This window comes from Lytechinus pictus, chromosome 3 (assembly GCF_037042905.1).
Source record: "Lytechinus pictus isolate F3 Inbred chromosome 3, Lp3.0, whole genome shotgun sequence".
NCBI lineage: Eukaryota > Metazoa > Echinodermata > Echinoidea > Temnopleuroida > Toxopneustidae > Lytechinus > Lytechinus pictus.
In genome coordinates this window covers 30,370,486-30,382,300 of record NC_087247.1, presented here as the reverse complement: position 1 = coordinate 30,382,300, position 11,815 = coordinate 30,370,486, and the positions used below count along the sequence as shown (strand labels likewise).

General features: G+C 38.0%; 1 protein-coding gene across 1 annotated transcript; it reads right to left on the bottom strand.

The window, feature by feature from the left end:
- Positions 1-6,177: 6,177 nt before the first annotated feature.
- Positions 6,178-10,275, bottom strand: LOC129256379 (bromodomain adjacent to zinc finger domain protein 2B-like). The gene is made up of 4 exons (XM_064097872.1): positions 9,989-10,275; positions 9,272-9,465; positions 7,512-7,589; positions 6,178-6,677 (listed from the first exon to the last, which is right to left on the bottom strand). Exons 1-4 carry the CDS (start codon positions 10,200-10,202, stop codon positions 6,453-6,455), a joined length of 711 nt encoding a protein of 236 aa, XP_063953942.1. The 5' UTR covers positions 10,203-10,275; the 3' UTR covers positions 6,178-6,452.
- Positions 10,276-11,815: the final 1,540 nt, after the last annotated feature.

Below are 11,815 nucleotides of genomic sequence, written 5' to 3'. Positions count from 1 at the left end.
GTCAAAGTAACTTTTAAGTATCTATTACAATTTTGGTTAATAATGACCATTATCGGTCAGACCAAAGGTTAGAAGATGAGAGAGAGAGAGAGAGAGAGGGGGGGGGGGACACTTTGTGTGTGTGTGCATGTGAGGGTGAGGAAGAGCGTGTGTGTCTGAGAGCTAAAGAGAGAACAGCCACATAATTTGCAAAGATAAAGCCGTCTCTTGGATAGAGAAAAGGTGGAAAGGAATAAAAAAAACACCCACACACCCACAGAGAGAGGGTGTGTGTGTGAGAGAGAGAGAGGGAGGGGGAGAGACAGACAGACAGACATACAAAAGGGAGATGGAGACAGAGGGACGAGATGGGTGGAAATACAGCTGGTACTATTCATCTACAGAGTCAGCGAGATGGGATAAGATGTTGTTCGAATGCTTGGGATGTTTGTCGGGTCATGCACAGGATGAGCAAGCAGAGTACGCAGACCTAGTCCATTAAAGGGATACTCTCGGTTGGAAATTACGTGACATTGTGATTTGATCGGATAGGGTCAAATCAGACAATCAAAATACTGAAAATAAATTTTATTCTTTAAAGTTTGGACAAGGAATACCAGTGTTGTGACAAATCAACAGTTTTTATTAAAACGATGAAACAGTTCTATGCATGTCCTCATGAATTATGCATTGAGCGAGCTGATGATGTCATCTTCCACATATTCATATATATTTTATTATATGAATTCTATTAAATTCAATTCAAATAAACATTTATTTTCTTCCATTTCATTACATTTTTCGAAACATTATTTCATACGAAAATCAATATTATGAAGAATATAAATATGAAATTATATTCATCACAACAATTGTTTCCTATTAGACTGATATGTAACTGTTGTCACAAAATATTGATCAACTTCGATTTTCAACAGCTTTATTAAATTCTTTTATCAGATTTTGATGACATTAATCAACTCTTTGCTTATGTATCAAGGCTTTGCTAATTCAATATTACTATATTTTTTAAAGATATCATTTTGTTAACTGACCTCTACCAATCCCATTCAAACACCCAGAAAGCGGAGCACGCTAAGACGAGCTAGTCTACCAGCTATACCCCTACCTATCCAATTTAAGCCTCCAGGGTCTTAATTGTAATTGCACCATCCCATCCATCAATACTAATTTTCCCCGTCGTTTGGGTGCTACAGTAGCAGCAACAATGAATAAGATAGCTTGGAAAAAAGACAAGCCCGGAGAAAAAATATCATTGCACTGCATAAACAGGTTCTTCCTCGTAACAATATTCGAACAGGATCTATTTCAAGTGTTACTAGCTACTAGACTATACCCCCTTGTACAGTATGTTCTTGAGCATAAGCTATTCTTATTTTCGGACGTAAATAAACACGTTAAAATACTATAAACGTTCTATGTGCAGGGAATACGACGATGGTATTGACGTGTTGATGATGCAATAACAATTCCATTACACTTTAAAATGATAACCAGTGACCCGTTTTACAAAGCGTTACGATTGATCCAATCAATCTCAATTGTACGGAAATTCGTCCATACCATATTTTTTATACAGGAAAAATTTGCACAATCGCCATAGTAAATAAAGAGAATCACACTGAATCTTTAAGAGAGCGATGAATGTATGAATATACATCATATAATCATATCGAGAAAATATTTTGAACAAATTTCCATTTAAGATATTGACGTTGCTGGCCGTCCATAGTTAAGGTTGATCGGATCAGTCGTAACTCTTTGTAAGACGGGGCCCATGTCTCATTATTGATGTGCATGTATTTAAGACCATTCCATTTGTTTTCCCCTCTTCCCCTTCAAACAGTATTAGGCCTAGCTTAACATACATATAGCCATTAATCTTCAATATGTCAGACATGTCAGGTAAAATACGTTGGCGGTAATGGCTGAGGTTGAGTAGTGTTAATGATGTGGATACGTGTCCTGCTCGACACCTCAATAATTCATCTGATTTTTCCTCTCTGAACGATGTCTCCCATGTCAGATAAAAGAGTACACTGTCCTGTCAGAATACCAACCCACTTTTGTATACAGCTGCCGATACGAGGTGAGCTTGAGCACTTTTGTTATCATTGGTAGAATATAGTCTTATGAAGTACACTTGCGATAGTAGAGATACATTTAGAGAGAGGAAAATGTTGTATGACGAGGTTTTCGACACCATAACAATGGTAATGTAGCAGATTGTTTAGCCTATATCACCACGCTGAAAAATGAACCAGAAGTTTGATTTTGCTATTTAGTAGTAAATGTAGATTTATGTCGTGCCAAGTGACGAAAGTGCCTAGTGGGATTCGAACCTTTAGATTAAGAGTTAAATGACTGAACTACTACACCACGACACCCAGTGGCGTACCTAGGATTTTCCAAAGAGGGGGGCAAATTTTTTGGAGGATATTTCTTCCTCGAAAAAATTTGACAAGCAAAAAAAAAAAAAAGGTCTTCAATAAAAAATAACGGATTTCTTACCCGAAAAAAAAATTGACAAGCAAAAAAAAAAAAAGTCTTCAGGTTCAAAAGAGGGGGCACACGTCTGTTTTTATTGCATTTTTACATTACAAATGGATCAGTTGTGACTCGTCAGGGGGGCAGGGGTACGTTCCCTGCATGAGTTGTGACTCGTCAGGGGGGGCAGTCTGCCCCCCTGCCCCCCCCCCTCCATTAGGTACGCTAGTGACGACACCTCGATCTTTGTCACCTTACATGACCGAGATGATGGTAGGGGTGAGTTGGGGTGCAACCCTATGCCCCGTATTTGAATTATAATTCAAACTTTGGTCTAAAGTTGTGGTTATATTATAGATAGATCAAACATGAACGATCAATTAGACAGCGCATTTTATGCTCACTTCATCGTAAATATTTAGAAAAAGATAAATAGAATAGGTTTATTCACCATTAAGGCTTCGGAAAAGAACTCAATAAAATAATAGAAGTGTGTAGGGGGTCTAATTTTAATAAAACTTTGTTCATTTTCAGCTTCCCATAATTTAAACACAGAGTTAGACCATGGCCTATAGGTTGAACCGGATTCGAGAATACGAATAGGGGCCTATTTGTCGCAGTCATACCATACCAACAAAGCCGACTCTAGACCGATCATATGCCATACCATTGGATGGTTTGGAGTCGCTAACGTTTGGTGTGACTGCGGTATATCATCAAGGTTATCTGCTGTAAGGATGAAACATCTCATGGGGAGTGTTTCACGGCAAGTCTCCTCATGCATAAATTTGCCTTCGACTTATCACATGCACGGATTTTAGTAGCTTACTACAATTTTCAATGGGAATCACCGACAAACCATTTCAAGAAACGCGCCACGCAAACTTCATATCTACCGAAGACGTACATTTTTGCTCAATAATCTACATAATTTTGTTTTTCAGAGCATCAATCCCCCGTCCCCACAAAAGTTGTATACAGAATTTCTAAACCATATACGGCGCTGCAGAACCGCCCACACTGCAAAAACGCTTGTGTTAATTTGACATCAGCTTGGTATCTATATCGGCCCACATAGAAGCGTTGAAACAACACCGGTCAAGAATAAAACCGATATTGGTTTAACACTAATTGGTGTTGCTTAAATGCCAAATTGGTGTTAGCCTAACGCCAAACCGGTGCTGTTTCAACACCTCTCTCGTGTTGACCGATATAGATACCCGGCTGGTGTTAAATCATCATCGGCGTTTTTGCAGTGCAGTTTATTGTTGTTGTTTTTAATGCGATTCGTGCCATCGGTCACGGGCAGCGCTATACAGCGGGCATGAGGGGCGAACGCCCTATTTTTCAAGCGGTGAAAAAAGAGGGAAAATTTCAAAAAAAAAAGGAAAGTAAGAAAGAGCGTCAGCAGGAGAGGCTGGGTCCCGATACTCTAATCACCCCTGTTATTATATTTATATATATATATATCTTCTCCCCCCATCAATATAGCAAGCGCCATCCCTGTGATCAGCGGTACAACTATTGGAGCAGTGGGAAGTGCTTATCCCCCCTCTCCCTCTATCAAGACATTTGATGAAAAGGATAAAGAAGTAAGTAATAGGTGGAAGTAGCATGACGTCACCCTCACGTAATGGTAGCGCTCCACTACCTATACGTCTCTTTTTAACTCTTCAGTCTTCTTTCTTCCCCTTTTTATCACTTCTTGAAAAAAAGTCATGGGCTGTCGCCACCCCTCCCCTGTAGCGTCGCTTCTGCTGCATTCCTCATGGCAACACTGATGCATGTAACAATTGTTGATATCATCAAATAGCACTAAGGTTTTGTGTGAAAAGGTGACGATTAATTAATCATGACAATATTGTTCACTCAAAATTGACGATAGTTCGGCCGACAATTGGGTCAAGATAATGGGAATAATTACGCTTAGACGCACCTCCAAAGAACAAACGCAAATTTTAAGTGCATGCGACTGACTGGTTGAAAGTGAAGTTGCGTTTGATTTTATTTTAGTTGCAATTGATGACATCTCTTTATGCAATGAGCCACTCGACCACTATTATACTGGGCAGGTGTTTTACAAAGCTGTTCGTAAGTTCGAGCGACTTTAAGAACGACTGGTGATCCTTTCTTGTGGTAAATGGTATTTACCACTAAATGTTCATTGGTGATTAATTAGCGCGTAAAAAGGTGCACCAATCGTTCTTAAAGTCACCCTCAACTTGCGAAGAGCTTTATGAAACACCCACGGGGGTGGGGTAGAATTTTGATGTCCATTTTCTATTTGCTTGGTAGAAAAATAATTGACGGTTGCTTCATAAAATGGCGTCACCTTTGACCTCACTCTTTTTATTCTCTCTCTTGTAATTTTTCTTGTCAGAATATTCAAAACGATTTTGGCAAGGTTCTGTATATATACCACTGCCCTGGATTATTGTAAACAAGGCCTGGAAAATTCATAAATTGGAAATGGATTGGAAAATGATGGTTTTAAGAGCAACCTAAATGATGAACACGCACATGATCAGGCTCATTTTCCGACACTTTGCCTTGCCTTTCGACATGCAACACATCATTAAATTTTACCAGTCAACATTTGGCGTCAGGCACCATGGCAACGGAAACTAGCAACCCCTAGGTCGGTGTGATCCATCAATCATACTCGCTATTTTCCACTTAGACCATTCAATGATGATCAAACTATTACACGGCATCTGAGCACAATGGCGCGCATTCAAAGATGTCTCTTGATTAATTTTCACCAGCTTTTTATATTTATGAGGCTATCATATCCCCTCACACGACGCAGATGAATACGAAAATAAAAAAACACTGAGGAGTAGATTCGAAAATTACCATCGCACCAATGTACTCATGCACAGATAATTTTCCTCCATAAAAAAGACTTTGCATGTACAATTCAATATGTAATATACTTAATTTTTCTGTAATTTCAAATTCAAGAGAATCCTTAAATCGACATCAAAATGCTTAATTGTGCATAATGCTGTAAGTACTAGAACCATCGAATCGACATTCTTTATGTAAATTGTCTTACAAATGTACTCAATACGATTTGCGTGTAGATTAATGTTCGTGCTCTTAGCCGTAACATACCCTTCCCCCTCTTTCTCCCCCTTTCCCTTCTCTCTTCCCTCTTGTATTACCCCCCCCCCCCTCCACCGTCCGCCTTCCCTATGAGTACTGATATGTCTTAATACAGCGATTTTGGCTATACGTCATTTTTAATATCTTATTCTGCAAGATAATGGGTTTGACATTAATGATCATTATAATGGCATATGCATTATAAGTATGATAATGATCGTCTTAATTTGTAAATGCAAGACCAAATGCAGATAGATTTGCTAAGAAATGTGTTCCTTATAACAAACATCTTTTAAAACAAAATACAAGAAATTAATACCTGCAATACGGCCCATTAAGGTGGCCCAATTATTTCTCAATTAAGAACATTATGTCTCTAAAAATCGAGAACACCTGTAATCTTACGTGCACTGTGTAAAATGACAGGATATTGGTTTCGGTGTATGAAAACTTACAAAATTTCCTCAAATAAAACCTTTTCCCACTTTTTTTAAAATAGATCTGTTAAATTGCAGAAAATTTTCTGTTGTAACAATTTCTAGAAATGATTCTTTAATTTATATTTTGTACAATTTTTTTTTTCTGTAACATTTTCCGTTTTTAACAGTGTGTGATCAAATTCCTTCCTTTCATTACGCTTACTTCTTATTTCTCCCTTTTTTCCGTTTCCGCCTTTTCATTTCTCTTCTTGATATTGTTTTATTGATTGAAATGTCAAAGGAGGTGGTCACCCCTCCTCTCTTTCTCTCTTTCTCACGGGGGCCTACCCCATGGCGCCTCCACTGGATACATTGCAGTGAAAGAAATAACTTAATTTTCATTCATGCTTTTCGAAAATAATGATACTAAACCATTCACTAACCGATCGTGTCACCATCATCATCGTCGTCGTCGTCATCATCGATCTTTTCACTCGCTTGATTCAAATCTTTATTGAGGACATCTTCAATCAATTCCATCTCAGCCTTGAGCTCATCTTCGTTCATAAGCTCGGCCTCTTTGTTGATGAAAGTGCTCTCTGCACGCTGAAGGTCTTCCCTTAGGCCAGCTAAGACCTCCTGAGATTTCCTGCCAGGGAATAACTTAAGAAAAAAGAAAGAAAGGAAAATCGTTATCAGGATATGAAATAAACGTTTCAAATCGTACCATTAAAAGAAACAAAATAATATACTCTCAAGGAAGCAGCAGCATCAGTGTACTTACGATACACGTCCCTCGTCATTACTATTGTATTCTTCAAATATTCCTCATTCATATAGTTTAGAATCAACGTAGATAACTCTTTATTTGCAGTAACCATGGTAACGAAATATTTTGGGAAGGAATATAGAAGCATGTTGATATTGTCCAGGGAGAGATTGTATATACTTCCCAGGCACTAGGCATAGATACTTATCCGGTCTATTAAACAGAAATCGTGTTGGTAACGTCTGATTGGCCTTCCGAAAATTACAGTCAAATCACTGAATGTATACTAGGAAGTAAAGAGGATGGCATTCCGAAGGAAAATGGTTCCTATAATTATATATTAATTATATTTACCGAGAATATTGTCAGAGGAATTTGGAATGAATGCATTCAACAATGAACAGTGGCGTAATGTGCTTTAAGAAAATGAGGGGCGAGACATGGCGTTTGGAGAAAAAAATCTAAAGAGCTGCAAGCGAGCGAAGCGAGCAAGTAAAATTTTGAACTTTTTAATACCAAAAATATAAGTTTGTGATATATTTTTTTTACATGATATTCGGAATTGATATCATATTTCACCCTTTTTTGTTTTATTTTCTTTCTATTTCTCTTTTTTTGTTGGTCGGATAAAAAAAAATTGGGGGGGGGGGGGGGTCCGTGGCCCCCAAGCCCCACATCTGTATGCCAATGATTATGAATAGAAAAGTTTTCTGCAAGAGCTTACTCACCTTTCCTGCACATTTGGGCGCGGAAAACGGAAACTTGACAACTTGGGCAAGACACTCAATCTTCAATTTCATATATGTCTGTAGGATTTGAGAAAGAAGGGAGGAAGAGGGAGAGAGAGAGAAAAAAAACAATATCCAGTTTCATATATGTTTGTAGAATTTGTTAAAGAAGGGAGGAAGAGAGAGAGAAAAAAAAATCAATGTCATTAATGAATGTACACAGAGAGCCTTCGTCATAGAATATGACTTCCCTTTTTAAGAAAAAAAAATCTTGATTTATCGTCAAATTGAAGATGCATTAGTTTATTAAAGTAAGAAGAAAATCAATATCAGAACCATTAATGCTGAACCATCACTTCATCATTCATTTAATTGTTGTACATGGCCTGTCAAAACCCATACATGAAGAATGTCTTTACTATCATTTTCAATTTGTATCAGAGTAGGTGAATTATCTTTTTTTCGATATCTTTAGACAAAACATTTAAATTTTTATGGTTATTACTAATTTTAGTAATAACCTTCAAGTATCATTTTTGAGTAAGGCTAATGAAGAAAAATAATCACTCGCATGCTGAGATTGAAAGGGTTTTATATTTTATTCATATATAAACGCTGAATAGATTTAATGTTGGCAAAGACAAATTAATTTATTTTGAACACTCTAAGCTAAATTTGAAAAATTGTCTTTTGATTATTTTTGTATGTTATCAGTCATGTTTGTTTATTGTCTTTTTATTTGATGAAAAGTGCAGGATATTTGGAGATATACGTATTTTAGTTATTTACCCTCATCGTAGTTCCATTTAATGATTTTAATGTATGTTTAATTTTCAAGAGTAGATTTTGAAAATGATGAAGTGTTGGTTTGTTAAGTGAGAAAGGAATGACTCTCACGAAATAGAAATCATCCCTAGCTATATTATGCTTCGTGCCAGACAAGTTTATTGTGACGTCATATGAACGAATACGAACACCTAGCTGATGTGGAAATACATACGTTCTTGAAAATAAATGAACAATGAATATGAATGGCATCGGGGGAACGTGTTTGAAAAATTGAAGTAGTTCATGGAGCTCAGCGATATTCTTCCTTCACAAATATTTTATTCCTGTCTTACCAATTTTGTCTATTCCTGAGGCTGTTTACAAAACCAAGGGAAATACCTCTTCCAAATTAAATGTTAGAGTGTATATACATAATAGTTCCACGCACAAAATAAAATAACAACAAATGCAACAAAGTTTTTTTAAGGTGATGCGAAACAATGCTCTTTATGTTACATTGACGCTTATTCTTAAAACAGAAAAGGGCAACATGATTGAAAATGAATAAAAATTAATCCCAAGAGGAGGAAGACAGCTGTGGTCCCGAGAATTGTATTAGCACTGCCTGGTGCCGAAATTGTGCCCGGTGGGTTTTGGGCTGTCGCCTGCTTTGTGCGCTTTTCTCGCAGCACCATTAGGTGTGGTTTTGACACTTTTGTTTCTGCATTGTTAAAAATATTTTATTTGTTTAAGTATTTTCATGTATCGTGGTTGTGCAATTTCATATTTCAAAATATTATTTTGTAATCATTTATATTAAAAGCAGTATTTTGCATATACTAACAGGTAAAATATTATTGTTATGCCATTGTTGGTTTGTTTTTTATTTGTGCATGGCAACCAATTTTGAATATATGAATATCTTAATTTATGGCTACCGTAATAACACTCCCTACCCCTCCAACCCACCCCTCCAAAAAAGAAGAAATTACCTCTGCTGTTAAGCGCACTATCTGCTCTTCAGTGATGCTAGGTTTCGTTGCATGACCCTCCATCGATTCTTCGTCATCTTCTTTAGATGTGTCCCCTTCGATGTCCTCGCCATTGACGCCATCGGCGTCGTCATTGTCTCCGTGGTCGTCTTGATCGCTCCCTTCTAGAACAGTTTCCACCTCATTTTTATTGCCTTTATGATACAGAGTTACAATGAAATGAATTTAATAGCGGTGTTTGGAGTTGCTTGTGGCCGGTATAATGATTATATAGTCACACCAACGAAACAAACTCCAAACCGACCGATGATATGCCATTGATAATAACGTAATATCTGTGATCGGTATGGAGTTTTTTTTAAATAATTATTTTGGTGTGACTGTAGTATTAATCATGCAAGAATATGAAACAGTAGACTGAATCATTCTTACATTTACAAGTGGGCCAGTATAATATCCCGGAATGCCCTCTTTTTCGTTTAATTTGGTATTTCACAATAATCATGTTGGGTATGTGTCATGTTTGTGGGTGCACGCGTGTGTGTGAATATGTGAATGTGTGCGCATGCGCCAGTGATTGTGTTCATGTGAGGGTGTGTGTGCGTGTGTGGAGGTGATAGGGATTCACTTGACTGTTGACGGTCGATACTGTACATACAACCATGATTATAACCCCCCCCCTCCGATTTTCAGATTGTTGATAGAGCACTGACTCACCATCGTCATCATCATCGTCGTCGTCATCGTCCAAGACGTCGTCTTTGTATATAACGCTTTCATACACGACATTGTTCTGATTGTCAGCCGAGTTCGAGTAGTACGCGCTCTCCGCATTGTTGTCATCGTCGAAATGGTATTCACTTTCGATGTTGACATCGTCGTTGGTATCATGTGGTATTTCCTTTGAAGTTGATCCGGCAACATCGGGCATTGACGTCGGCGATTCCGGATCTGGATTGGTCAGTGCCTCTGCACTGTCTCCAGCACTTTGTGGTACCGATCCTGTATGATGATACAAGAGAAGAGAGATGGTGAGAGAGAGAGAGAGAGAGAAAGTGAGGGAGAGTGCGAGACAGACAGAAAGACAGACAGACACCGTCACACCGAGAGAGGGAGATGAGGGGTGGAAGATGGAAAAAAAGCGGGGGGGGTGAGACAGAGAGGTGGGGCAAGGAGATAAAGTGTAAAATGCACTATTGTCATAGACTTGAACCAGAAGTATATAACCTTCAAAGAGCAAAGAACTTCTTGCACGACGTATGAAAACATTATCAACAAGCCAGTCACAAAAAAGAAGCCCAAAACAGTAATGAAAACAAAAACTGAACCCCAAAGAAACAAGATAAAAATACAAAGCAATGTAAACACGGTAAAGGCATATAGGTTGTAGCTATTTTTGTCTTCATTCGTTGTCTTGGTGATACTAATGAGGTCAAAATATTTTGTTTTCATTTGTCCCTGTATTTGTTTTCGGAATTTACAAGGTATTTGTAAATTTCTGTTTTCTTCTTGCAGCATAGCAGTGTGCTCGCTGGTGATATTTTGAAACTCCTCGTCACAATATTTTTCATCATACTGTTTTGCTCCTCGAGAGTGGAATATACATTGGGATGTATGCCTTATGCATAATATGGGAATTGATACGTGATACACATGTAATGGATGTCCAGAGATTATATTCATTCCATGAACAAAGACAAGGCCATTGGCAATTTTTGGTTGACATTACTTCTAAGTAAATGACATCAGCAAGGTCTAATAACCCGGCGGCAATATTATTTGAATACGTTCCCATTGCTGCCGTTTTGATGATGGTTTTGGCGTTATACTTTCTTTCTGGTTTGCGTGGTTATACCAGGGCGGGTACCAGGGTGACTGCTCATGGTTATGCATACAATTGACCACAATAGAACCAAATTTCAAGAGGTCATGTTGGCTTGATCGGTGAGTGCCTACCTCGAGAACGGAAGGTCGTGGGTTCGATCCCTGGTCAGGTTATTCAAAAGAATTTAAAAGCAGAATCCTCTGCCTTTTAGCCAACTATTTAAGAATGAACAACAGTTGTACCACCATAATATGATGCAGGGCCCGCTCGGATAAGACGTTATTATAAGTTCTTATCATCAAGCTTTGAGCCGGGCAATACCATTTTAAGATTTTATCATTTAAAAATACGGAAGTGAGAACGTATTTTAGCAGTTTCTGTGTGAAATGTCAGTTCCTTGAACACACGGTTCATCAGGAGGACATTAAGAGTGGGCTATTGTGACAAGTAGAATGACCATTACTCATATTACCTGTGAAACCTGCTGGGGATATCTTGACGTAAATGACGAAACTCTCTAAATATTACTCTCATGGGGAATGCTATGAGATGTCAAATAAAATAACATATTGTCAGTAACCTTTCTGCTTGTCTTCTGTGGAGCGTTTCTGGAAAAGTACTTCTCGGACGTCTTATCCGACAAGTCCTATTTTATCCGAGACTTACCATACTTTAGTAACAGTGCTTTCCAGCCAATCATATTCTAGAAAAGGTGTCAG